We start from the raw sequence: 27,278 nt of genomic DNA, 5'->3' as shown, positions 1-27,278 counted from the left end.
AGAAAGCTTGCAGTTGCTCGGGATGTTATCTGTAGCTACAAACGTGCAGCTAAAATGCAAACTGCTTAAGAGCTGGGATTTCAAACCACACAGGGCAAGCTGCTCTAATTTTTAGCTGAGTCATCTCTCGGTGATGTAAAAAGTTAACTCACTGCAAATTCCAGACAACACGTTCTCTCTCTTAAATCCTCTCTTATCCTCTCTCTCCATTCTCATTCTCTCCCCACCGTGTAATCCTGGTACTCCGAAAGTAGAAACAAGAAGACCAAGAGCACTGAGGCCAGCCTGAGTTACATAAAGACCCTGTCTCCAAAGATAACAACAAAGTTTGAGGCCAGCCTGGTATATATACAGAGTAAGTTCTAGGACAGTCAGGGCTACATAGAGAAATCCTTTCTCAAAAAACAAACACACACACTAAACATATACACACACATATGCGCACACACATTCACTCACACATACACAAACGTACACACACACACACACACACACACTAGAAGTGCACACAGTGAATATGCCACAGAGAAGAAAGACTCAGATGCTGTTCTTTCTCCACAGGAAATAACAGAAAATCACTGCTGTGTGCACAGGCCATCAGTGGAAGGCAGCCAAAACTCAGGGAGGAAAGTTTATACAAATGTGTCTGTCAGGCAGATTTAACTGATAAAAACATGCTATTTCTCTGGATGTTTTTCATGTTTATGGCATTACCTGTTTTTATTTGTAACATATTGCATAATCTCTCATTCTACATATTCACTGTTGTACTGAAAAGACTCAAGATACAGGTACAGATGAAAAGGAATCAAATGGGATAAACATGACTAAAAACAGCAACAGGCTGGGGGTGGGAGCTGGGTGCAATACAGCATTAGCCTGCAGCACCAAGCTCTGTGTTCAACCAACAGCACTGAAGCACAAAACTACCAGCTCTGTGCAGGGTTACAGGAAGTCCTAGAGAAGAGCACATGGCTCTGGGGACATTGATTAACACTCAAAACAGACCAAAGAAACAGATATATTCACACTGTGTGCTTAGAAAAGAGACAAAACTATTAGAAACACAACAATATACCATAATAGAACACAGAGAGCTGAGCAAGGAGAGTAAGCCTTTATCCACACTTGGAGGAAAGCAACCCACACTATTCTGAAAAGGAACCATTCAAGGAGACCAAGTAGACAGGAAGATGAGGGGCACCTACTGGACCTCGGCACCAAAAAACAGAGGAACAAAGTCTGAGGAAACAAAAGTGTAAATCAAGAATTTCATACTGGGCATGTAGCTCAGTGGCAGAGCACTTGCCTAACAGGTCCTGGGCTCTGTCTCCAGCACAGAAACAAGGCGGGGTGAGGGGAGGATGGTAAAGAAAAGTATATTAAGACCACATCAAATATTCTCAAACATGTTTTTTAGAAAATTGCTAAATGTGGGACTGGAAAGATGTCTTGGTGGTTAAGAGCACTCGTTGTTCAACCAGAGGGCCTGGGTTCAATTCCCAGCACTCCCATGGTGGCTCACAACATCTATAAATCTATTCCCAGAGGATCTGATGCCCTCTTCCGGTCTCCATGAGCACTGCATGAATATGGTACATGAATATGAACGTGAAACATCCATACACAAAAGATAATAAAGTAGTTTTTAAAATGTAAATCTTTTTTTTTCAAAAGATTTTATTTATTTATTATGTATACAGTATTCTCAGTATTCTGTCTGAAGGTATGCCTTCAGGCCAGAAGAGGGCACCAGATCTCATTGCAGATGGTTGTGAGCCACCATGTGGTTGCTGGGAATTGAACTCAGGACCTTTGGAAGAGCAGGCAGTGCTCTTAACCACTGAGCCATCTCTCCAGCCCTAAAATGTAAATCTTAAAATAAAAATCACAGTGCTGCATCACTCCTCCCTCATAAAACACATCTGAAAAATAGGCCAGGTACAGGTACAGCATCTCACATTTGTTTGGTTGATGGTCAGTTTTTTGTTTTTTGACACAAGGTATCACTATGTGTATAGACAGATAGATAGACAGACAGACAGATAGACTGACCAACCGACCAGAGTGGACTATATTGCTATAAACCCTAAAATCATAGAGATCCACCTGCCTCTGCCTCTGCCTCTTGAGTGCTGGGATTAAAGGTGTGCACCACCACTCCTAGTAGGCAGGATACTTAGGCAGAAGGATTGCCTAAAGTTCTAGGTTAGCATCAGCTTCATGAGACCCTGCCTCAAAAAGTAAGTAAGAGAAAAGGGAAAAATTACTGTGAAAACATTAAGCAAGTTTTTTTTTTGTAATTTTTTTGTTTTCAAGCTTTAGCAAATTATTTTGTGATGAGAAAATATTTATCTATAGTTAGAAGCTGCCCCACTTTACTATTTCAGTTTCCTCTTTTGTTATATTTAATACACATAAAGCCCACACTTATAAAAGTGTTCCTATCCAGCCTGCAGCCACTTACCCATCCACTCCTCACCTCCTTATCCTGGAGAGAACCATGGAGCGACACTCGCCAGCTTTCACAGTGCTTCTGCTGAGTTGGGCTTTCAACAAATATATTTATTTTTATATCTAAACTCCTTATTACTAATTGGTTCATAACAAACAGGTATCATTCTGCAAAACTTCCAATCAAAGCTCTCTTTAAGCTAAATTCTTAAAGAGTAACTTCCACTCATTTGTATTTTTCAGGAAGAAAGGAAGTGATGGGGAACAGAAGGGGCAGGCACAGAGAGAAACTCACTGTCACGGCGGCCACTCTCCGCGGCTGGGTCACTCCAACCACTCGTCCTTCGGCTGTCCAGCCAGCTTCTGCCAGGTACTACAAGGAGAAGCACAGATGGATTAGTATCTTCCAGACAACCCTTCTTCCAGGTGACCCTGCTCTGTGTTAAGTCACCAAAAAAATGCCACCCTGCCGCATGAAAGATGACAGACTTCAGGCTTGTTAATGTTAGCAAGTCCCTTTCACACCGAAGCTGATGGAAGAACCAAGAGACAGATTCAGCATGAAGACTCCCTGGTCCTACAGTGTCTGTGTTCTGGCTGCACCAGGCAAAAGAAACGATTAGTCATGAGAACATCACTCAATCTACAGAACAGAGAATTCTAAAGTACACAGAGACAGCTAAACATGAAGTACCAACCATACAGCACATCTTAGACAAGCTAAATAAAAACAACTGTTCACAACTATACATAAATATATACCATTAGAATATATTAGATACAACTTGATTAAATATGTTTTCTGTGTCTATATCTGATTTTAATCAATTAAAACTCAACATGTACAACTGGTTATCAGACTTAATTTTCTTTTTATAAAACAATGGATACATTACTTATATAACAGAAAAGATTAAAATTAGAATTTCATAAATTCACTGATCTAAAAAAAATAAAGGTAATAGCTGGGTGTGGTGGTACACACCTTTAATCCCCAGCACTCAGGAAGCAAAGGCAGGCAAATCTGTGAGTTCAAGGCCAGCCTGGTCTACAGAGCAAGTTCTAGGAGAGCCAGGACGACACAAAGAAAGCCTATCTCAAAAAAGAAATGAAAAACAAAAAGTTTAAAAGGTAATATAGAAATTAAAGAGAATTGCTGTCTGTAGAGGTTAGGCAGCAAAGATCCAGGGGAAAGGAGCAGTTCACAGGGGGAGACAGGGATGAGCGGGCATAAGAGCTCTGGATGGGTCATCTCTGACACAGAACCCACTGTGTTCCATGTGCTCTTCAAAAATCCAACAGCCAAAAGCAGAGGAGGAAAACAGAAAGAAAAACAAACACTAACAGATGACCCTATGCATAAGTGATAGCACAAACCCAGACTGTGGACCCTCGCTGAGCAGGCTTAGTGACACTAGAGAGTGGTATCCTCACTAATGCTAAAGAGCTGGACAGAAACATCCTCAGAAATGATTAATCCAGACGGGGATAGGAGATAGCGATTCCTTAACTATGCTATGTGTATACTAGAATCCAACAAACACATAAACAAGCCCATAGTGATTGATCTTGATTCAAGAGTGATAAATGCAGGTAGACAAGAGCTTTGGGGGGAGGGGGTTAATAATCCAAAGGCAGTGGCGACACCTCAGCAGCAGCAAGCACCCTTGCAGTGGGATCCTGACTTCTCTGATGAAAAGAAACAAAGTTCATACACAGACCATAGAAGATGAGCCACATCTTGTGAATCTAGGAGGTTTGGTACTGGTCAAAAGGGATGAAAACTTTTAGACAGAAGGTGAACGCAAAAGAAAGAGCTTCTCACAGCCAGATGTGGAACCTTTTAAGCGGTAAAATAAATATGGTACTGGATTTCATACTGTGAAAACACAGCTATACATGAACCATACAACTACATGTAAATAATCAAATATATAAATAGGAATCTGCTTCTCAAAGTAGATTCCCTCTAGGAGAGGTACAGAGAAAGAGGGACATGTCATAGCTGCAGACAGGGCCTATAGGGGAGCTTAAAATCAGGTCAAAGTTTAAAGAGAAGGAGCTTTGCACCCTAACATTCCTCTTCCCAAGATATTTATCAACTGAGAAGGCACAGAAAATAGTGTTAGAGGTGACATCTGGCACCTTAACCGATAGCCCAAAGTAGGAATGGGCACTGCCAAAGACAGATCACGAAGCTCGGATACGATGCACACCACCATTTCTGCACAGGCTTCTTCTAAGAGGAAAAAGAGACCAAGACTGAGAGCCATGTAATACACAAACGAGGACTACTCCAGGAAAGTGTGACGGACACAGGAGAGGAGGGAAGGAGGCCCTCCCACTAGCTGAGGAGACTAGACAGAAACAGCAACTGAATGCACTGTAGGACCCTGGAACTAAAAAAAGAAACCTGTGACAGAACTGATGAGGATTTAAACACAACCTTAGGCCCGCTGCTAAAGCCTGCTGTCTGACTGTGCCGCACCAGCATGGAGAGCAGAAGGCACTACGTTAGTTTGATGACTTCACTCCTAATCTAAAGCTAGTTAAAAATCAAGTTTAAAAACGACAGTGAATGGGCTGGAGAGATGGCTCAGCGGTTAAGAGCATTGCCTGCTCTTCCAAAGGTTCTGAGTTCAATTCCCAGCAACCACATGGTGGCTCACAACCATCTGTAATGAGATCTGGCGCCCTCTTCTGGCTTGCAGACATACACACAGACAGAATATTGTATACATAATAAATAAATATTTAAAAAAAAAAAAAACGACAGTGAAGAACAAAGTGCTGTACAAAATGGTTTTCACTAACAAAACTGTAGTGTCTTACAGTAGTCACACAGCACAAAATACTGTCAACCACCCAACCAACAAATACAGGCAGAATTACAAGGACACAGCTAAAGTTCCATGAATACCTACGTACAACCCCACATGCCTAACTCTGCAAGGAAGACAGCAGCATCAACAGCACTCAGATGATGGAATAAGGTCAAAACCTCGTCTGAGGAAACGATAAAAACCCAAGAGCTAGAGTTCAAGGCCAGCAAAGCAAAGCCTTGAACATCATCTGAAACTCTACAGTCTGAAAGCACAGACACACAAGGTGTCTCTCAGCAGCTGTGCTGTGAATGACACATGGTTTCCATGAAAATAACCTATTCATGAAGCTAGTCATCTCAATAAGCTATGCAATTTAGGTTTAGATTTCAAATGGAGGCAAGGTAAAAAGGATCTCTGCGAGCTCAAGGCCAGCATGGTCTACACAGCAAGCTCCTGGATAGCAAGGCTACAGAGATCCTGTCTCAAAAAAGCAAAACTATATACATACTTATAGTGTTCACTTACGTGGTCTATAAAATATAGTATGATAGACACATTATAATAATGTAATTACTAATGATCGGTGAAGAAGCTGGAATGGAGTTTCCCTTGCCTGTGTGTGAGCAGCAAGCAGAGACTAAAGTGGCCACAGAAGGCTTCTGGAGTTCAACTGAGCACTAGTAACAAATGCCACCCCTTGTACAAATGCTGCACACTATGTGATCAGGATATACACACTTCCCTGTGTGCATTTTATACTTTATACACGGGGAAGAAATGCCTGCAGGCTCTTGATCCTGGCCACTTAACTGCCATTCTTCACCTGGCAAGTCAAGGCCCTTTCTTACCTCATAGCACACTTCTCCACCCGAGTGCCACGGCAGACATTTTTCCAATAAGACAAGCTCCTTCCACAGCGATATGTGATAACGACCAAAGTTACTTACTGCTACAGCAGTATTCAACTAGGATTCACCACGGACAGAACTACATACTGCACATCTCAGAATGAGCTCCTACTGTTCCTTTCAGAAAATGGCCACTCTTACGATTTGGGGAGTATAATAAATTGGAAACAATTATTAACTTTATTATAAATTAAAAATCCTAAGTTTAGTTTAGCAAAGTATCTGAGAAGAGTGTTTGTTGCGAGGAGACCATGAGTGTGGTGGAATGACAGGAAAGAGCATCCCCAAGTTACAGAGTACTCCCAGCTAAAATCTTCACGGAAGGATAGTAATGCGTACTCACCTGCGGAATCTGGGTGCTCTTCCCACATCCCGTTTCTCCAACAATCACCACAGTCTGATAATTTTCTACCAAGTACAAAATGTGGTTCCTAAGCTGGGAGAGAGCAAAAGGACATGGTAGGCAACCACACTTTGTCTCAGAAGACCCAAGCAAACAAACTTCAACTCTGTGAAATAAACTGTTTCCGAGGAGGTTGAATTTTAAGAACTATCAAAATGTGGCTCCAGCTCTCAGAGGCCACTGGGGTCAGCATGAGGCAAGGTGTGGACATAACACTTGTAGTGCATGCTAACACTCTTGACTCTCCAATTAAAGGCTGTCACCTGTACGAAGTAATACTGCAGGTATATACATGAACACACACATACACACACAAGGTAGTAATACTGCAGGTATATACATGAACACACACACACAAGGTAGTAATACTGCAGGTATATACATGAACACACACACATACACACACAAGGTAGTAATACTGCAGGTATATACATGAACACACACACATACACACACAAGGTAGTAAAACCAAGCATGGTGGTACACGCCTGTGATCTCAGAACTTACAAAGTAGAGACAGGAGGATCAAGGAGTTCAAGATCATTTTCAGCTACATCACAAATTCAAGGCCAAGCTAGGCTATATGAGACCCTGGCTCAAAAACACAACAAAAAAAAAAAGTATATAAACCACATTTGCTCCAGAACTGTCTACTACAGCCAAAACTTGTAACTACCTAAATGTTCACCATGACAGGTGTGTGGTTAAACCAGTTATGAAACAGACTAGTGTGAATGTGTACATGTCTGTGCACAGTGTATGCACATGTATGTGGGGTGTGCACAAGGACACTGGGTGTCCTGCTCTATCACTCTCTACCTCATCCCCTCGAGACAGGGTCTCTCACTGATCTTAGACCCCATGGCACTCAAGTTACCAGCACAGCCATGGCCACGCACAACTTGTTCTGCAGATGCTAGGATCCGAACTCAAGTCCTCATGCTTCCACGGCAAGAGCTTCTTCCCACTGATCATCTCCCAGTACCCAACTACTTATATTTTAAAGAACGGAGGTAACAGTGCTGCATCCAGAGAGAGTAAAAAGGTGAAGAAAGGGATGTGAAGAACTCTGGATTTTATACATCACTTATGCATTACCTAATTAAAAATTATATTTTATTTATTAGCATAGAAAAACAGCAAAAACAAAGTACACGATAAAACATCCACAGGTAACTGACCTCCTATGACCACTCAGTGGGAGCAGGCTTACCCACTAAAAAGCCCCAGAAAATCCTAGTGTCCTGTGTGCTTAACTTGAGAAGACATTTCTGAACTTGTGGTTGATTACGGAGGCTCCACTGTGCCTCATCTGGAAGGGAACCGGCCTGGGGGTCCCTCTGATCAGGGTTCAGCTCATCTACTGCCACATGGCTGAGGTGTTTGGGGGGCATACAAGGTGGGGTGCTGACAGGTTCCATCTAGCAAACAAAGTCATGGTGATTAGGGGCTTCTGAATTGTTATACCTGGGTGTAGATATGAGTCCTCAGGCCCTAATGGGAAAGTCTTCTGGAAGAATTTGTTAAATTTCTAAACAGTGGAGGCAGGTAGAACCCAGGAACCTGCATTTATACACAAGCCCACACACAAATAAATCAAGAAAATACAATAATTAAAGAAAAGAAGAAAGAAAAAGCTTCATGTGATGGGCACACACCTTTGATCGCAGCACTAGGGAGGCAGAGCCTGGTAGATTTCTAAGTTCGAAGCCAGCCTGGTCTACAGAACAAGTTCCAGAACAGCCAAGGCTACAGAGAAACAATGTCTCAAAAATAAATAAATAAATAAATAAAATAGAGAAAGAGAGAGAAAAGAGACAGAAAGTAAGAAAAGGAGGGAAGGAGAGAGGGATGGAGAAAGAGAGGAAAGGAGGGAGGGAAGGAGGGAAGAAAGAAAGAATGGATGGATGAATGGATGGATGGATGGATGGATGAATGGATAGATGAATGGATGAATGAATGAATATATGCTCTACTGGAGAAGACCTATGAAGACCCCATGCATCCAGGTGTGATGGCACACACCTGTAATCCCAACACTTGGGAAAGAGGCCCATTGGTCCAGGTGTGGCTTAGCACTGAGTTCAAAGACAAACAGCCCTTCAGTGTGAGTGCCCTTAGATGCAAAGCTGGAGGCGCAGGAGGAGGCTGCATCTGTAGAAAACCAGACAGCAGCACATAGGACTGCCCTGGGCAGGAAGGAACCAAGGGCAGTGACTCCAGCTTCGTGTGCTTTAGCCTAGTGTGGACAGACACGACAAGAAGATGGCTACTATGGGGACAGGAAGAGACAGGGAAGTACTGTGGCCAGGCTTAGTGAAACTGGGAAGCCAGTGAGGACAGGCGTGAGCTTCAGACAAGGGAGCTGGCAGACATAGACACCTTTCACAGCAGTGCCCATACCTCAGAGAGAACGACAGCTGCAGAGGTAAGTCAAGGGAAGGTTGCCTTGGAAACGGGCTGGGGAGATGACCGGAGGCTGCTTCGGTCAGCTGTCCACTGTGGCTGTGGCAGTGCTGGGATCAAGGCCAGGAGCTCGCCACGCTCGGCCTGGCTCCACCATTAACTTCATAAAGCTACCTTTACATTCAGTCTGAACAGGAGAGAAGCTGAAGGAGCAACACTGTCTTTTCACCTCCTAGATGGGTCTTTAGCATCTCACAGAGTCCAACAGCTCTTAGGCTCTGCTTTGCCTTTTATCACAATGCACACTTCTCTCCATCCCTCAGGCGGCTCAACTTGTTTTCATTAAGGTTTCATTTCACTTGTATGACAGTTAGAAAATGATGAGCAGTCAAGAAAGGTCAACATAAAAACCTAGTAAACAGCCACTTCCTTATTCTTGGGTAGTTACTGTGTCAGGCACCTTATAAACGCCACAGGTGACCTCGGCCAGGCCTGACAGCAATCCCACAAGAAGGTGCTATTAACACATAGCACAGATAAGGAAATGGAAGCTGACAATGGTGAAGCAAGGTGACCTAGCAAATGGTGTAACAGGGTGGGACCCTGAAGTCTACTCCAGAATCCACTTCCTTGTGGCTCAAAACCAGTTCCCTTCCAGACAGGAGTGTGAGGCCAGCCTGGTCTACAGAGTGAGTTCCAGCACGGCCAGGAATGTTATATAGAGAAACCTTGTCTTAAAAGACAATAAATAAATAAATAAATAAATAAAGTGCCCTTCAGTGGTGAGAAAGCAATGGTAAGCTTATCTCATGTCTTGAGGGTCCCACCCACATATCCCAATCATATACAATGGATAATGTCAACTGAGGAAAAAGCTCAGACTCTACCAGAGAGACTAAAATGTTTAAGGTCACCTAAAATGCCAAGCAAAGCAACTTAGTTAGATTCCACATGTGGAGAAAAAACACATCATGAAAGGGAATTACCAGCAGTGTCTAAGTAAAAAGAACCCCCAAGTCTAAGAACTCACTGTCTTAGTAGGGCTGGTGGCACACACCTGTCATCCCAGCAACTCAGGAGCCTGAGGCAAGAGAATCCCAAGTTCAAAGCCAGCATGGATTACAGAGTGAGTCCAAGACCAGGCTAGGCTATTTAGCAGGACCCTGTCTCTAAACAAAAACTAAAAACATTGGGGATATGACACAGTTCAGGGGTTGAACACCTGCCTGTCACATCTTTGATTAAATACTCGGCACAAAAAAGAAAACAAAGCAAACGAAAAACAAAGAAGCCATGTTATCTTCCACCCAGCTCTGCCCAGCACAGAAACAGGCATGCACGTTGCTGACCATGCCTACTCTTGCCATTCCAGAGACATCACATGAAGCAGGCAAAACTCAAACCTCAGCATCCTCATCAGAGGCTGAGACCAGTATTCACCAGCGACACTCAGCTCACCTCTGAGCCTACTTTCTGACTACAAGGGATCTCCCACGTGGAGATGCCAACAGACCCATCAACAGTGTCCATGGTACTAAAGAACTTCGGTCACCATAGACAAGGAGGTTTGAATGTACTCAAGTCTACACTTTGGTCTCTTGCAAGCTGAGTACCCGCCATGGCATGTGCACTCGTAAAGCTGAGTGTCTGATAGCCTCACCAAAATCCCAGCACTGTCTTATTAAGGACAGCAGCACTAACTGATCTCTTCCAAATTACCAATTAACTGTGTTAACTATGTCTTTTAAAAGAAAGCAAAAATTGGCCATATGTTAATAACAGGTTGACTCTGGATTCACAGAAGTTCACTGTGTTACTGTGTCATTTTCTGTATCTAAAGTCGTTCATAATTGAAAGCAATTTCCTAATATGCAAGATCTAAAAGAAAAATCTTAAGGACTTCCCAATCATAAAGGGTTCTCTCCCCCTGTGCCTCCCCAAATGCAAACACACACACACACATTCCCATGCTTGCACACATGTATGCACATGAACACACGCACATGTACACACGCATACACAAACACACACACACTGGAATGGGGTGGGGGTTCCTCTGGCTCACTGTGACTTATAGAACCATTCAGTGATAGTCCAGTTCCTCCAGTGACAAGCTCACAGTATGGGCCACAGACATACCGTACCTTGAACACAGGCAGTTTCTGCCGTTGCTGCTCTATGGAGAGGGCAGCATAGGGATTGTAAATGATGGTCGTCCCAGAGTTCTCAGCAACACTTTGTCTCTCTTCAGAGATGCTGACGCCTGGCCCCTCTGTACCTGCAGTAGAAATGGTTTTTTTCAGATTCTGATGTAGTAAAAAAAAAAAAAAAATGGGTATGTAAAAGACAGATATACAAAAGAAACAATGTTTTTGATTTCAAACTACTAAAAAGTATTAAATTTTGTGGTTTCAAAAAGTTAAAGAGGAAGAAGAGGAGGAGGAGGAGGGAGCAACAGCAGCAAGGGAGGTGCCCATCAGAACACTAAAAAAGTCCCTGAAAGTTTCAGTGCAGAGTCTAGAACAAGGAATATGGCAGTCCTACCAAATTCTGAACAGAAGAGAAAGGAACCCAGTGGGAATCTGCCAAGGCCAAGGCCAAAGCCTGGTCCCGACAGACAGCAAGACTCAGAGACAATAGGAACCAGAGGCTCAGGCTGCCATGGCTTCCCCCTCCCTCACCTCTTGCACCTCTTGACAACCTTCCAGCTGGGGGTGGTTTATCCACAGGCTGCTGATGGCCCAGAGCTCCACCCACAGACCGCCAGTTACCCAGGCACCCAGGAACAAGACAGCCTGTGCGAATGCTTCAGGGTGGGCACTGCTCTAAGCACTAGAACCCAGCCCTCGGCAGCACAGGTGCAGGCTGACCCTCACGGACTCACTGCCTCTCACATGCTGCCTCCCAGGAGAATGGACCTTGGTACAAGAATGACAGGGAAGTGCCATGTAGTGAAAGGAAAGGGACTTCCAGTGCCAAGTGTACGATGCATGGGGCATTGAGAGGGGTTCTTTATACTGCACCATGCGGGACTCGCTTCCCCTTAGGTAGAAGGCTTAACACGATCCACCTACCACAGTGAGAGCAGCTGCATGTGACCTAGGGTAGTTACATGGAAATGACCGTCCCAGAAACACCGCAGGGTAGATTAAAAAGCAGACAGCCACAGCACCTAACTGAAAGCATGACAAATGGAGAAGGCAGACCCCACCGAGAAGTATGGGCTCCATATGACCAGTTTCTGTTGCTTTCATTGCCAACTTGTCTGTGTGAGTCAAGGGCAGAAGTAGGTTAAGATACAAGTGAGACTGGAGAGACAGCTCAGCGGTTAAGAGCACTTGCTGCTCTTGCAGAGGACCCAGGTTCAATTCCCAGCACACACACAGTGGCTCACAACCATCCATAACTCCAGTTCCACAGGACCTGACGCCAGGCATGCACAAGGTGCACAGATACACATACAGTCAAAACTCACACACATAAAAATAAAACTAGCTAAATAAAACAATAGGAAGGGGCTGGAGGGATGGTTCGGCGGTTAAAAGCAGTTGCTCCTCTTGCAGGGGACCTGGTGACTCACAATCAACCGTCCAGTTCTAGAGCTCTAATGGTCTCTTCCGGCTCCATGAGAACTAGAACAATGTACGGTGCACAAAATACATGTAGGCACACACTAAAACATCAAAAATAAAAATAAATCCTTTTAAAGTAAATAGATATAAATTAAATAAGAAAATTCAGCTCAACATAAGGAAGACACATCTAAATGTCAGAGCTGTTGAGCCACAGAGTGTGCTGCCTCGGGAATCAGGAAAAGCTCCCTAAGTTCAGAAGGTTGCACAGCCCCTACTGGGGGCATCTCAAAGATAATCACCCGAAACAGTGACTTCCGAGTCTTCTGATCTCAGAACCTGCAAAGCCACTGAAAGATGGGAGCTTTGTGGTAAGGTTCAAGTAGCGACTCCATTTTATTTACGCTGACACGTTGGTTTTTGGAGACAGGGTCTCCTGACATATCCCAAGCTGGCCTTGACCTCCCAATCTTGCATCAGCACCAAGTTCTGGGACTAACAGGCATATGCTACCACACCCAGCATTCTCCATTTCTGTAGGGCTCCAGATGGGATGAAGGCCATGAACTCCCCTCCTGAAGGAAACCTGAGAGAACACAATGTATCTGACAGGAGCTCCAGGGCTGCAGATTCCTGGAACCAACCTCAGGGCTCCAGCAGCTTCATCTCCAGCCCTGTTCCAGGTTCTTCCAGGAACACAGCTGCCAAACAGCAGGTAAGTGGGGCACACAGCTGCCTGCTAACCTTCTGCCAAATAGCTAACCTTTCTTTTGAAGAGAAAAAAGGCAGAGCAGGGCCTGGACCAAAGCCTGGGTTGGAGAAGCAGATTTCCGGTCCTTTACTTACTACTGCTATGTCCTGACTTCTGAACTTTTGGACAAGAAAACTACAGCAGAGAGCACTGTATCCTCTTCTGTTGTTTTTGTTCAGAATGCCCCTCTTCCCGAAACATCTAAACCATGCCAATATGCCTGCAGTATCTGAACACTGTTCACTGTACCACAGCTGGCTCACAGCCCCCCCCCCCCCCCCCCGGGGCTTGGTCCCTCTGTCTCTAACCTTACAGCTGGTAGGAACTTTTACAAGAACAGCTGCTACCATCCGCACTGCCTTTTCTTCTCCTTACAAAAGGCTTCATTCAGCCCAAGAAGCCCAAGGCTGCTCTCCATCCACACATGCCCCACAGCCCACTCTGTTTATGACTGTTTATAAATCAGGAGTGTGTGCCATGCTGCAGGGAGTGGCATTTCTGCAATTTTCACAAGCCATTAATACTTTCATTTCCCCATCAGTAAAGCAAGGCTGACAACAGCACCCAGTTCAGAATCCCTTCAACCTAGGAAGCCAGAAGAGGGTGTTGGAGCTAAAGTCATAAGTGGTTGTGAGCCATGCAATTTGGGTACTCCACAAGAACAGCGAATGATCTCTGAACCACTGAGCCATCTCTCCTGCCCTACAACACAATTCTTACCATGAATCACGTAAAATAAAAAAAAAAATCCTCAAAGCAGCTCAATAAAGCTTCTGCAAGGTACAAGGTTAGTCACCATTAAGTACTTGTTGAGGGAGTAAATGAAAATGGCGGGCCCTTCTGACCCATACATGTGGACCAGCAGAAAAAGTGAGCATTTTTTCCTGGAAACCTCAGGCAGGTCGCACAAGGCTAGTATAGCACTCGCCTAAGTTAGAGAGAAGAAACAGTATTTAAGGGCTCCACTCGCACCGCCACTGAAATGTCTCAGATGATGTTGTTGCTGCTGATCTGGAGAAGATCTTTCTTGTCGGTTTAGTCTTATTAAATGGGAATCTTGAGCTGTAGCTCAGGATAGCCTGAAACTCACTCTGTAGCCTAAGCTAGCCTTGAGCACTCAATCCTCCTGCCTCAGCTTCCCAAGTACTGGAATTACAGGCATGTATTAAAACATGCAGAAAAATATTTCACTTAAAACATCAACCATTGGGGCTGGAGAGATGGCTCAGAGGTTAAGAGCACTGCTTGCTCTTCCAAAGGTCCTGAGTTCAATTCCCAGCAACCACATGGTGGCTCACAACCATCTGTAATGAGATCTGGTTCCCTCTTCTGGCCTGCAAGCAGACAAATCACTGTATAGTCAATAAATAGGTAAATTTAAAAAAAAAAAAAAAAACATCAACCATTATTTTCCCATTTGGGAGCCAAGCTTAGGCATGGGTCTGTAATCCCAGCTACTCAGAAGGCTGTAGCAGGAGGATCACAGTTAAGGCGTGTCTAGGCTAGGAGAGAATTCAACACTAGCTAGGCAACTGAGGAAGACCCTGTCTGGAAGGAAGGAAGGAAGGAAGGAAGGAAGGAAGGAAGGAAGGAAGGAAGGAAGGAAAATCTGACAACTCTGAGTCCATATAACAATCAGGTGGAGTGTGGTACCACATATGCAGATTGCAGTGCACACATCCCCACTGCACATGAGAAACCCTCCAATCTCATCACATAGTATTCCATTACACTCTTCCCTTATGTAGTCTGTCTAAAAAGCTCCTGTAACTATCTGAACCTGTGCTTTGGGCCTACAAGACATGCTCATGATTCCACAATCTAGCCTTATACTCAGCTCCATCCACCTCCCTGACCTGCCTTTCCCACAATCCATTTTGTATCTTGAGTTTGCTCAGCTGTGAGAATATCAACTCATCAGAGAGATGTTGTTACTAGTTGATAAGATGCTGTAAGTCAAAGTGGCTGGCCCAGAGCTCAGAACCTACCAGGCTACTCAAATCTCACTAAATCAAAATAGTATACCTGGGCCAGTGGGTCCCCAACTTTGATGCATGCTGGAAGTTCCCCGAAATATTTAAGACATACTGCTGCCCAGTCCCTGATTTCTTGACAACAGTGAAAGGACACCTGAGGGGTTTGTTTCTGCTTGTTTTGTTTTTTTAGTTCTCCAAATAATTCAACTATACAGAAAAATTTGGGACCTGCTTACCTAGACAGTCACCCCACCCAGACCCACTTACCCTAGGCCATTACTCCATCCACAGCGCAAAGAAGTTATTACTGTCTTCACCTTCTCTTTACCTTTAGTGTCTAATGGCCCCTCCTGTCAGCTCCCAGGCTAGAACTAAGGTTTGATATTCATCCCAGACTTCAGTAGCAAGTGCTCTAAAGAGAGGTCTTCCTCACTGTATCACTGCCAGAGTCAACTTTCCAAAGGAAACCTGGGAAGGTCCCTGCTTAGATGCTTAGTGCGTGTGCATGCGTCTACACATACGTATGGACATGCATGTCAAGGTATGTGCATGGAAGCCAAAGGACAACTTTGTAGAGTCAGTTCTCTCCATCCACCCTTGCATGAGCTATGGGGATGAAGCTGGAGTCATCAGGTTCTCACAGCAAGCACCGCTGCCTCACTGGCTCAGGAACCCAAATCCTTTAACTTACCAAGGACAGTTCAAGATGAGGTACCCTCCTACCTTTCCAGCATCATCTCCTGCCATTCCCCAAAATATAGCCACAATTAACACCATCAAGGTATTCCACAACTGGGGACTTGGGGACAGCCTTAAGACACAAATCCTACTTTCAATGGCCTGGAGAGCCATTCCCTACCTCACCATACACAAACCATAGCAAGCTTTCTTCACCCTTCAGAGTCCACTCCAAAAACATGACCGTCTCCATGCCGCAGTCAAGGCCCCACCCTCAGCCTTCCTCCCTCTCCTTCTATACAATTACGATGGCTGTGTGCCTAGCGCCAAGAGGCTTTCTGTGCACGGCCCTCATTTAATCATTTAATCCTCACAGCAATCCTCTTATGTCAAATTACCCATAAGGTAACAGAGATGGGAGCACTCACGTGGCTCTGCAGGTCACCAGGTAAGTGAAGCGCTTGAGCCCATCTTGTTTATCATCACCTCGTCTGCCTTGCTTAGAGTCTCTTCCAAATGGCACACAACTTCAGAATCAGTTGTGAGAGTACCTCTTGAAAGCGGGGCCTCGGGCATGTGTGCCTGACCTCCTGATTACAGGAGTACACTTTCGATGAACTAAACAATGGGACAGACTCTAGGAGTAATTCCAGGTTCTTTAACCAAAACGGTACCCTGGTACCACATGATAAACTCTTTAATAAGTAAATGGTATTTTACTTATTAGACAATCAGCTGAGGCCTGGAAACGCTGAATCATGAAAGTGTCACCAAGGGGAGGGGGAAGGGTATATATGAAGGGTATAGTTGAGGGGGGCAAGGACAGAGATGAGAGCAAGGAAAGAGATATCTTGATTGAGGGAGCCATTATTGGGCTAGCAAGAAACCTGGCACTAGAGAAATTCCCAGGAATCCACAAGGATGACCCCAGCTAAGACCCTAAGCAATAGTGGAGAGGGTGCCTGAACTGGCCTTGCCCTGTAGTCAGGTTGATGATTATCTTAAATGTCATCATAGAACCTTCATCCAGCAACTGATGGAAGCAGATGCAGAGATCCACAGCGGATCTTTGGGGTAAGCTCCCAAAGTCCAGTTGAAGAGAGAGAGAAGTGATGAGAAATGGGGTCAAGACCATGATGGGGATCTCCACTGAAACAGCTTACCTGAGCTAATGGGAGCCACCAACTCCAGCCTGACAGTGGGGGAACCAGCATAGGACCAAACTAGGCCCTCTGAATGTGGGTGACTGTTATATGGCTGGGGTGAACTGTGGGGCCATTGGCAGTAAGACCAGGATTCATCCCTACTGCTTGGACTGGCTTTTTGGAACCCATTCTCTTTGGAGGGATACCTTGCTCAGCCTAGATATAGCGGTAAGGGCCTTGGTCCTGCCTCAAAGCAATGTGCTAGGCTTTGTTGACTTCCCATGGGAAACCTTACCCTCTCTGAGGAGTGGATGGAGAGGGTATGGAGGAGAGGTGGAGGGAGAAGGAGGAAGGGAGGGAGTGGGAACTGGGATTGGCATGTAAAATAGAAAAGATTTTTTTATAAAAAGATATTAATTAATTAATTAATTAATTAATTAATTAAAAAAGAATTAACTGTGTCACTTGCTTGGGTTTATTTCTCTAACACTTAACATGGTCAGAATTTTTGGGGACCACCTAAGACACCCTTTAAAAGCTGTTCCCTGTTACCTTTTCTGTCTCATATCATTTTCGCCACAATATAGTGTATACCTCCAGACCATCTGTGGTGAAGGTAGAGGAGAAAAAGAAATATATACAAGAAAAAGTAAGGGTGGGGGCTGACACCGGTCAAGAAGCTGTTGTTTGTTTGTTGTTTTTATAAGAGGCGTGGACAAAAGGAAGTATCCTACATGAGTATGGTCTGGTATGTATGTATGACTTAATAAAAACCCGGCCATGAAAAAAATGCAAAATCAAAGAGTGCTGTGACGGTAATTATTAGCCTGCAAGACAAAAAGAGGTGACAGGCACTAGGAAAGAGGGCGTTCACTTTGTAGTAAACATTCAGGACCTTGGCTAAAGCACTGGAACACATTTTCCCTTTGACTCCACGCCCACAGGACAGGTGTTCGTACCCGCCCACTTCACAGCTGAGGGGACCAAAGCTCGGAGGGACAGAAAGCTTGGTCAAGGTCCTCCAGCTACTGCTGCAAAGCTGAGGCAGACTTGAACATCGGCACTCTGACTTCACAACCTGAACGTCCAAGGCCGTGAGCGGCACCGCCTACCGAGTCCCAGTGCAGCCCCAGAGCAGCAGCAAGACACGCGCGGGCGCCTCGCGATTCCGCAGCACTCGAACAAGGTCACCCGCAGTTCCCACCCGGGTTGGGGAGACCTTGACTTCCTCGGGACCACCGTGAGCTGCAGCATCCACGCTCGCGAAGGGGATGCTACCCAGCTCTCCCTGGTCAGGCCCAAAGTCAAGTCGCCGAATCTACCCAGGTTTCCTTTCGTGCCTTACCGGGTTTCCAGAACTTCACAGGTCCCAAGGGCGCAGCCATGCTGGGGTGAAAGGTCACGAAGAAGACTCCGCCCCGCTAAACGCGCGCGAGTCCCTCGGGGCTCGAGGGGCGTGGCCCGCGAGCGGACTCAGCCTGGGTCCCAGGGAAGGTGAAGCCACGCCCCTAGTGGCACCGCCCACTGTGGACCACGTGATCGCGGCTTCTTTAGGACTGTCCTTTCAGCACCTCCCCTTGGTCCACGTGATGCCGCTCGGCCATGTTGGCGGGGAGGTTGGCTTTCCCACCCTGCTTAGGCGCTCTGGGCTCATGCTAACTTCTGGGAGCTCGCCTAGCCGAGTGTGCACGGAGGCAGTGCGTCCCAGGTGAACGGAGAGATGCTCATATTTACACGCTGTCGCAGCTGCGTCCCTTTTAGTCTCTTTTTTCATACGGAGAGATAATAATGGTATCTGCCTCCTGCTTCTAATGACTCAGTTAATATTTCTGTGTTCCCAGGGACTGTGGTTTCTTGTTTCCCAGGCGGGGGTAGAGCAGGGATGAACTCAAAGTGAATTAACGCTGGATAAGCAGTAAAATGATGCTGATTATCAGCAAGTAAAACTGAAATGTTAACAGGCGTCTTCTGATCCTAAGAGAATTGTCGGTAAATGGAAACGGAGGAGTTTATTGGGTTGGAAGATGAGACTGGAAATTAGATCAGTCAGGCCAGGGCATTCACCCAGTGTTCCCTCCAGGTCTACTGTTCATGAATCAAACGCTTCTTTATAATTGCTCATCCAATCCTCAGTCTACAGGGACGTAACCCAGTAACATGCATTGTAGGATGCTCCCAAATTCCCAGGCCCAGCAGCAAGCTTGGGAAAGATTATACATTTTAAACAAAGAGTAGCTAATTATTGCTGACCTGTAAATATTTTATAAGGGAACCACAAATTAAGAGGCTTTAGAATCTCTACATTTTTAAAGCTCTGAAGAAAATGTTGTGCTTTGTTCTCTGAGGGAAATGGCCAGTTATGGAAAGCTCCGGAGAAGGCAAGCAGCCCTGATTCGGAATCCTTACCTTGACCTTCACATGGCTCCTGGCCGACACTTAACCTCAGTTGAAAAAATGAGCTTCAAAGGAGTATTAAGTGAGGTGAAGTACGGAGTATGGAAGATAATGCGAGGCCTTGCAGGCACCAGGTCCATATTAGCTCTCATGGCTCAACTCCAAGAGCAAATGCACTAAGTGAACTAAGTCTGAGCTTACCTCATTTTTCCAGATTTGATTTGTTTCCTTAATAATTAAAGTTCAACATATGCTAATCCTTCAGTGGAGAATTCTCCATGTATGGCTTAAGACCTTCACATCCTTGAAGGAGCATCACTAGGCCCCTTCTGGGTTCACTTCCAAAGGTTCCCCCTGTGGACTCAGGACTTACAAGCCCATGCTTTTACCATAAGATTTGTGTAGTTGTACTAAAGTTACTCTACTTCTATTTTCATGCTAGGAACTTCTATATTTTAAAAATTATTTTATGTTTATGGATTTTGCCTGCTTGTGTGTCTCTGTACCAACTGTGTGTCTGTGCCCATGGAGGCCAGAAGGGGGTGTTGAATCCCCTGGAACTGGAGTTACAACTGGGTGCTGGAAATCAAACCTGGATCCTCTGGAAGAGCAGCCAGTGCTCTTAATCGCTGAACCAACTCCTCAGTCCAATGCTGAGAATTTCTTGAAGACAGACTCTTATACTTTTTATATGTGTATTGCCAATTGCTCAGTGCGACTTGAGCAAGTACATATTTTAAATACCATGTTTCTAAATTATTATAGCAATATTGGCAATCTAACCCAGAACTTCATGCCAGTGAGCTATAATCTAACCCAGAATCTAATATCATTGAGCTGTAATCCCAATACCAATTCTTTTTTATCTTTTCATTATACAGAAAATAATATTTATGCATAAAAATGCCAATCTGTAAATGTTTTTCCTACCCCCTGCCTGGGGGCCTGTTTCTTTTATTTTTAAAGGCTGCTTCTTGGGAGGATGGAGCTACCTTTGGGAGTTAAAGATTCATGCCATTAATCCTAACAACCTAAATTTGATCCCCAGAACCCACGTAAAGGTGAAAGAAGTTGGCCGACTCACAAACCTGTCCTCTGATCTATATACACATATACCTACATGTGGTACATGTGTGCATGCACAAGTCACATCACACTAATAATAAAATTGAATAAAATATTTCATAAACTTAAAATATTAAAAAATACTGCTCTTTAAGTTTGGAACTCAAGCAAGCCTCCTGCCTCAGGCTTCTAAAGTAGCTAGGACCAAGGTGGCCAGCTTTATTTCCATATCTATGTTTTATTATGACTTTCAAAGAAATTTTCCTATTAAAAAGAGACAACAGATTGGGAGCGCTCAAATTATTACATCACAATCTTGAAACTGGAAAATTTAATCAACATCTAACCTAATCTTATAATACAGGTTCATGGAAGTTAAAAAGACTGGGTCAGAATCAATGAGGGACTGTGTGTGTGTGTGTGTGTGTGTGTGTGTGTGTGTGTGTGTGTGTGTGTGTGTGTGTTGTGTCTGAGACCAAGTATGACTCTGAAGCCCTAGCTGGAACTCACTATATGTAATCACATGGTCCAGGATAGCAATCCTCCCTCAACCTCCTGTGTACTGGAATTACGGATGAGAACTAGATCTCAGGTTTCCTAGTTCCCAGGTTGGTGTTTTTAGCCACAGAGGGGCCAGTTAGAGCCATCAGAACTAAACTCACCTACATTTGCCTGCCTCAGATATGTCCTCAGGGTCCCACTGTCCACCAGGTGAATTGTTCGGCTTCCCCAGACTTTTACTAAGTAATACTGTCCACTCTGATGTTGTGCTTTTATTGCTACAAAAGAGGACTTGTCTCAATAATCTTTCTGGTTAATTTTTTTCAGAAAGAATGGCCTAAAATAGCTACTCTAAGAGTTAAACTTTTTTTAAAGACATGCTCTCATTATGTTCTCATTAAGACATGCTCTTCCTGGACTGGCCCCAAAATCATAAGCCTCCTGCCTAAATGTCCCAAATGCATTTTCAATCCTGGCAAGAATGACTGTTTCTTAAGAGAGAATCCAGAACTGATTTGGTTCATTGCCAATAATTCTACAAAAATTTGATCGTTTTGTCATATGGAGGTATATTTTGCAACTTCCAGGTGGCAGATTTTCCCACACATGGCGACCCCTTCATTAGATTCCTGTTTCACAGAAAATGGCAACCTTTCAGACCAACTCTACCTTGCAACTAATCTCTAACGTAGAAAAAGACAAGATCTCCTGAGTAAATTGGGAGCATAGGGATTATGGGAGAGGGTGGAAGGGGAGGGGAGAAGAAGAGGAGGGAGTGGAGAAAAATAAATAGCTCAATAAAAACTATTTTTAAAGTGTTATTAAATAAAAACGAGTTTTTAAAAAAGTAATCTCTAACCCAAGCTGTCAAAGGGAAAAGAAACGACTGAATTTGAACACAGAGAAAAACGTATTGCTATTTGGGCATATGGAAGATGTGTTTCTGTGCCTATAGTAAGGTACTCTCTGCTCTGAAATACTTCTGGATTACCACGTCCGCATTGCCTGTGTTTAAGAAGCATAGGGCTTAAGGGTTGAAATTTTATTGCATTTGTGAATGCAAGTATAGAAAACCCAGTTCATGGTCTTATCCTATTCCCCATGCAGGGATGCCTTGCCCAGCCTTGATGCAGGGGGAGGAGCTTGGTCCTGCCTCAAAGTGTTATGATTTGCCTTGTTGACTCCCATGGGAAGCCTGCCCCATTTTGAATGGAGAAGGAGTGGATAGGGGGATAGACAGGAGGTGGGAAGAAGGAACTATGTAAAATAAATGGTTAGTATGTAAAATAAATGAAAAAAATTTTAAAAACCCAGCTCATCATCACTTCAGCAAAAATGGTTCATGCAGCTGGGCATGGTGGCTCACACTTGTAACCCTAGTCCCTGGAAAGCTAAGGCAGGAGGATTTCCAAGAGTTGAAGTGAGATCCTGGTCAACCTGGGCTACAGCGTGAGATCATGCCTTAAAAAAAAATAAGTGAAAAAAAAGAGTTCGTAGATACTAAAAATGCCAAGAGTATCTGACTTAAAGACAGGGCTACATCAGGGCACATGCAGCATAGGCAGAACTCTGTGTTCTGCCAGTCTATCACTCACATGTAATGCAGCGACAAGATGGCCATATCAAGATCCAAAACCCTTTTAAGCATTTCAGAAGAAAAATCTCTAGCAAAAATATCTCTAGCTGCCCTGTGTATCTCTCACTGAATTAATCAGTGGGGCTAGGGAATACGATAGACTGGTTAACATAGGGCTAGATCACATGATCCATCACCAGAGTCAAGTGTGGCCAGCCTCACTAGAACCAAACAGGGAAGTGGGGACAGAATGGTTTTCAGAGAGACATCATGGCATGTGATTACCAAAGGATAAATGAATAAAGCCAAAATAATCTATGTCTACCACACCCATGTCTGCTTCACTAGAGCGGCCAGCTTCTCAAGAAGCTAGACCAGACAGATGTCCCTTACCCTATGCCAGGATCGCCTGTTGAGAGTCTAAGGCGGGTCTTCTGCGATTGTAGTACAATATTCAAAAGTACCAAGCTTGTTGGCTTTGCACACCAGCCATGATGGTGTTCACCCCCTTCAAGGATCCGAGTGCAGTGTTGTGGAGAAATCCACAGAAAAGGCACTCAGCAAGCAACCACATGAGTCTGTATTGTGCTATGTGCTGGCTTGGCTTGTGTCAACTTGACACAAGCTAGACGGGGAACTTCAATAAAATCTGGCTGTAAGCCATTTTCTTAATTTCCGATTGATGGGGAGAGCATAGTCCATTGTGGGTGGAGTCATCACTGAGCTGGTGGTCCTGGGTTTTGTAAAAAAGCAGGCTGAGCAAGCCACGAGGAGCAAGCCAGTAAGCAGCACCCCTCCATGGCCTCTGCATCAGCTCCTGCTTCCAGGTTCCTGCCCTGTTTGAGTTCCTGTCCTGACTTCCTTCAGTGATGAATAGTGGTGTGGAAGTTCTCCCCAAGTTGCTTTGGTCATGGTGTCTCATGGAAGTTCCATAACCTAAGACATGATAGCTTTAGGAGCCTGTGGTTCCGGGAGCTGGATGGGTTGGGAAAGGCCTCCTTAGGCCAGCAAGATAACTTTCTGGCTAGCCTCAAAACTGGGGCACTCAAAGACTGAAAGGGAGTGTTAGAGAGATGGGATCTCGGGATAAGAGGCAAAACTGGCAGTGCCAGGCAAACTAGGGCACCTATATAGGTTTGTAGCCCAGTGAAACCAGGTTTACCTAAATGCACTCAGTAAAAAGTGCATTCACACAGAAGCCTTCCAAATACGTTCTCCTCAATGTTTCAAAAAATTACCATTTTGGAGTTCAGAAGTAACTTTTTCGTTTGATTTTTGAGACAGGGTCTCATGTATCCCAGGTTACTCACAATGTAGCCAAGCATGATGCCAAGTTCACTAGTCTCCCTTCTTCTACCTCCCAAATGCAGGGATGATGGGTGTGCACCACCACACTGGATTTACAATGCTGGGAATCAAACCCAGGCAATCGCTCTGCCAACGGAACATCTCCAACACTCCACATATGAGAATATCCTTATAAGAAACGAATGCATTCCCTTAGTAGCAGGAATAATTGTTTTCACCTTGCAGACACTGGTGTTTCTAAACCAGGTTCCTGTGTCTTCGCTTTGCATACTGTCCTACTACGTGAGTCTTGCAGGTCCTAGCACACACTCTTAGTTTCGTGCGTGGTTCTATTTTGTATCTTACAAATACCTTGACTTTCATGAAACGTTTGATTTACACAAGCCTGTAGCTTAGGTTGTAATTTTTAGAATTATACTTATTTATTTACTGGGGGCAAGCACATTTGTGCCAAGGTGAATGTGCCATGACATTCCAGTTGATGTTGGAGGACAAACTGTAGGAGTTGGAGGGTCCCTGGAACCAAACTCAGGTAGTCAGACGGGGCAGCAAGCACCTTTACCCGCTGAGCCACCTTGCCCACCTGGCTTCCGCTTTTCTTATTAGCCACTTTAAGTTCCTTCAGTAAAAAGCAACTCTGTAGTCACTCTGCCCATGAAGGTGTGGTAGTCATCTCTTCAAAAGATTTCATGTTTTATGAGAGGCTGCCAATCCAGCAGACTGGGTCTAAAACTTATATGGAGTTCTAACTCAAACAAACCATTAGTGAGAAAAGAAATGATGCTGTATTTAAGCATTGAACATTTGATGACAGAAAAAAAAACTTACATCAGTGTTGCTTATGGATAATACTTGTATTATGGTTATGTCTTTAAAGATATTTTAGATTTATTTTGTTATGTATGAGTGTTTTGGTGGTGTATATGTATGTTTAGCATGTGGGTGCCTGTGAAGACCAAGAGACATTGGATTCCCCGGAAATGGAGTTAAGAATGGTTGTGATTCCCAATATGGATGCTAAGAATCAAATCTGGGTCCTCTAAAAGCAACAAGTACTCCAACCTCTGAGCCATTTCATGTTTTGTTTTTAGTTATCTTTTAGAGCTAAATACTGGAAGAAAATGTAGCTCAGTTACACCATTTGCCTGGCATGTGTAACCTCTGGTTTGACCCTAGCACTGAGAGAAATAACCCATCACAGCTTAGTCTGCAGGGGCTGAGTATGACATCAGGTGGATGGAGTGAGAATTTTCACCCTGCTATTTATCCTCTTAGGACTGAAGCCAATAAGCAATTGTTGTGGGAGGGGAGTGCATGCTGATTATTGAACCTAGGGTCTTGCACATGCTCTATCACTGAACTATACACCCATCCCTAAGCAAGCTGGTAGACTGATGCAGATGGCTCAGATCTCACTTGGTCTAGTGGTACTTTCCAGACTGAAGTTCTAGAAAGGCTTGGCTCATCCCGAGACTGGACCATTGTCTTAGGATTCCATCTACCTATTTTTTTGGGTGGGGAGTGGGGAGAGTCTAGAAACAGGGTTTCGCTGTGCAGTCCTAGTTGTCCTGGAACTCACTCTGTAGACCCAGCTGGCCTCAAACACAGAGATCTGCCTGGCTCTACCTCCTAAGCACTGGGATTAAAGTCATGCACTACCACCGCCCAGCTCTTATCTTCCATCTATCTCTTGCTCATATTTCTAATTGTTGGCAGCACTCTCAGAGAATGATGCCGACTCCTGCCCAGAGAGAAGACAGTGTGGTCAAGAGTGTGTGATGGCCAAGTTCTCACCCCTCAGAGAGATGCCCTGACACTTACTGCACCTGGGTAGTCTGAATAAACTTTTCAATTTATTGGTTTAGAATTTCTCAGAAATGGAGGGGTGCATTTATGCACAGGTGTACATCTGTGTGTGGAAGTCAGAGAGCAATCTTAACTGCTATTCTTTAGAAGCTATCCACTTTTTTTTCCTTTGAGACAGAATTACTGGAATTCATCAAGTAGGCTAGGCTGCCTGGTCATTAAGCCTCAGGACCCACCTATCTCTGCCTCCCCAACCCTGGGATTTCATGAGACCCTCATGACATTTTTGTGAGTTCTGGGGATTGAAATCAGCTCCGAGTGGTTGCAAAGCAAGCACTTTATCAACTAAGCTATAACTTGTGTTTATATATTGTGTGTACATGTTCATGTGTGTATATACATTCATGCGGGCAGGCAGAGGTCAATTCCTCATTTCCTATTTTAAAAATTTTATATTTTTGGTTTGTGTATGCACACATGACACAGATATGTGTGGAAATCAGACACACTGCAGGAGTCAATTGTCTCCTCCCACCACATGGGTTCCAGGGGTCAAACCCTGGTCATCAGGTTTGGCAGCAAGTGCTTTGACCTGCTGAACCTTCTTGACAGTTCCACCCACCATAGAGACTGGAGCAGTCACTGAATCTGATTAGGGTTAGACCAGCTGGCTAGCAGACCCCAGAGATCCTCCTTCTCCACCTCCCCAGCACTGGAATTACAGATGCATGCTGCCATGCCCAGCCTTTTTACACAAGTCTTCATGCTTATACGGTACTTTACCAAGTAAGCCATCTCCAAGCCTATAATGTCTTAAGTGAAGGTCTATTAACAATCTTGTAGAACATGGGTTTAAAATTTCAATGGAATTTAAATCCATGATCACAATCAGGGCTTTGTGCCTACATTTCTTCACGTGGCTGTTTCTGCATTAACTCCCACTACACAAGCAACAGGCTCTAAGGCCTTTATACTTCAAAGGAAACAGTCACACAGTAGAGGATCTGGACACCTGTCTTTAAGTTCTTACATCATCTTAGAGCAGCTATATGATCTTGAGTAGGCTATTTAATTTCAGCCTGCTTCCACATCTGAAGATGGGATGCCAGCTGTCTAACCTCAGCCACTAGATATCATGAGGATTTAAGGCAGCACATAAAGCAATGTAAATCTGCAAAATGTATACTCAAGGAGGATCAGCCCAGCGGGTTCACAGCCAGGCACGCACCAGTGTCCTAACATGCTTGACAGCCACAGACTACAACACTAATGCAGCTGATAACCTTGTCATGAGTCCTGGAACACTCATGAAAATCTGCAGTGACCTTCCTGATCTGCATGCATCAGCATTCTTCTTGAAGACCACACCCTACTTATTGTAGACTTCTGGGCTGGCAAGCCAGGAGGAAGCCACGGTTTAACTCTTTCCTTTTGTCTGTTTTTATGAATGAGACTGACAAAACCAGGATTCCACAATCATACCAATCCTGATTAGCAGGATGTAGAGAAC

The 27,278-nt window shown here is 44.4% G+C and overlaps 1 protein-coding gene across 2 annotated transcripts in view; it reads right to left on the bottom strand.

Moving 5' to 3' along the window:
• Positions 1–18,628, bottom strand: part of Dhx35 (DEAH-box helicase 35) — a 60,907-nt gene extending 42,279 nt beyond the window's left edge. For both annotated transcript variants that reach the window (XM_075962894.1, XM_075962895.1), the window contains exons 1-4: positions 18,464–18,628; positions 11,141–11,274; positions 6,531–6,623; positions 2,750–2,827 (exon numbers count right to left, since the gene is read on the bottom strand). In XM_075962894.1, the coding sequence (XP_075819009.1) occupies positions 2,750–2,827; positions 6,531–6,623; positions 11,141–11,274; positions 18,464–18,503 (345 nt within the window). In that variant the 5' untranslated portion in view covers positions 18,504–18,628. The remainder of the gene's footprint in view (positions 1–2,749; positions 2,828–6,530; positions 6,624–11,140; positions 11,275–18,463) is intronic.
• Between the last annotated feature and the right edge of the window lie 8,650 nt (positions 18,629–27,278).

Source organism: Microtus pennsylvanicus, chromosome 2, assembly GCF_037038515.1.
Source record: "Microtus pennsylvanicus isolate mMicPen1 chromosome 2, mMicPen1.hap1, whole genome shotgun sequence".
Classification (NCBI taxonomy): domain Eukaryota; kingdom Metazoa; phylum Chordata; class Mammalia; order Rodentia; family Cricetidae; genus Microtus; species Microtus pennsylvanicus.
The sequence above is the reverse complement of the archived record's forward strand: the minus strand, read 5'-3'. Positions and strand labels throughout refer to the sequence as shown.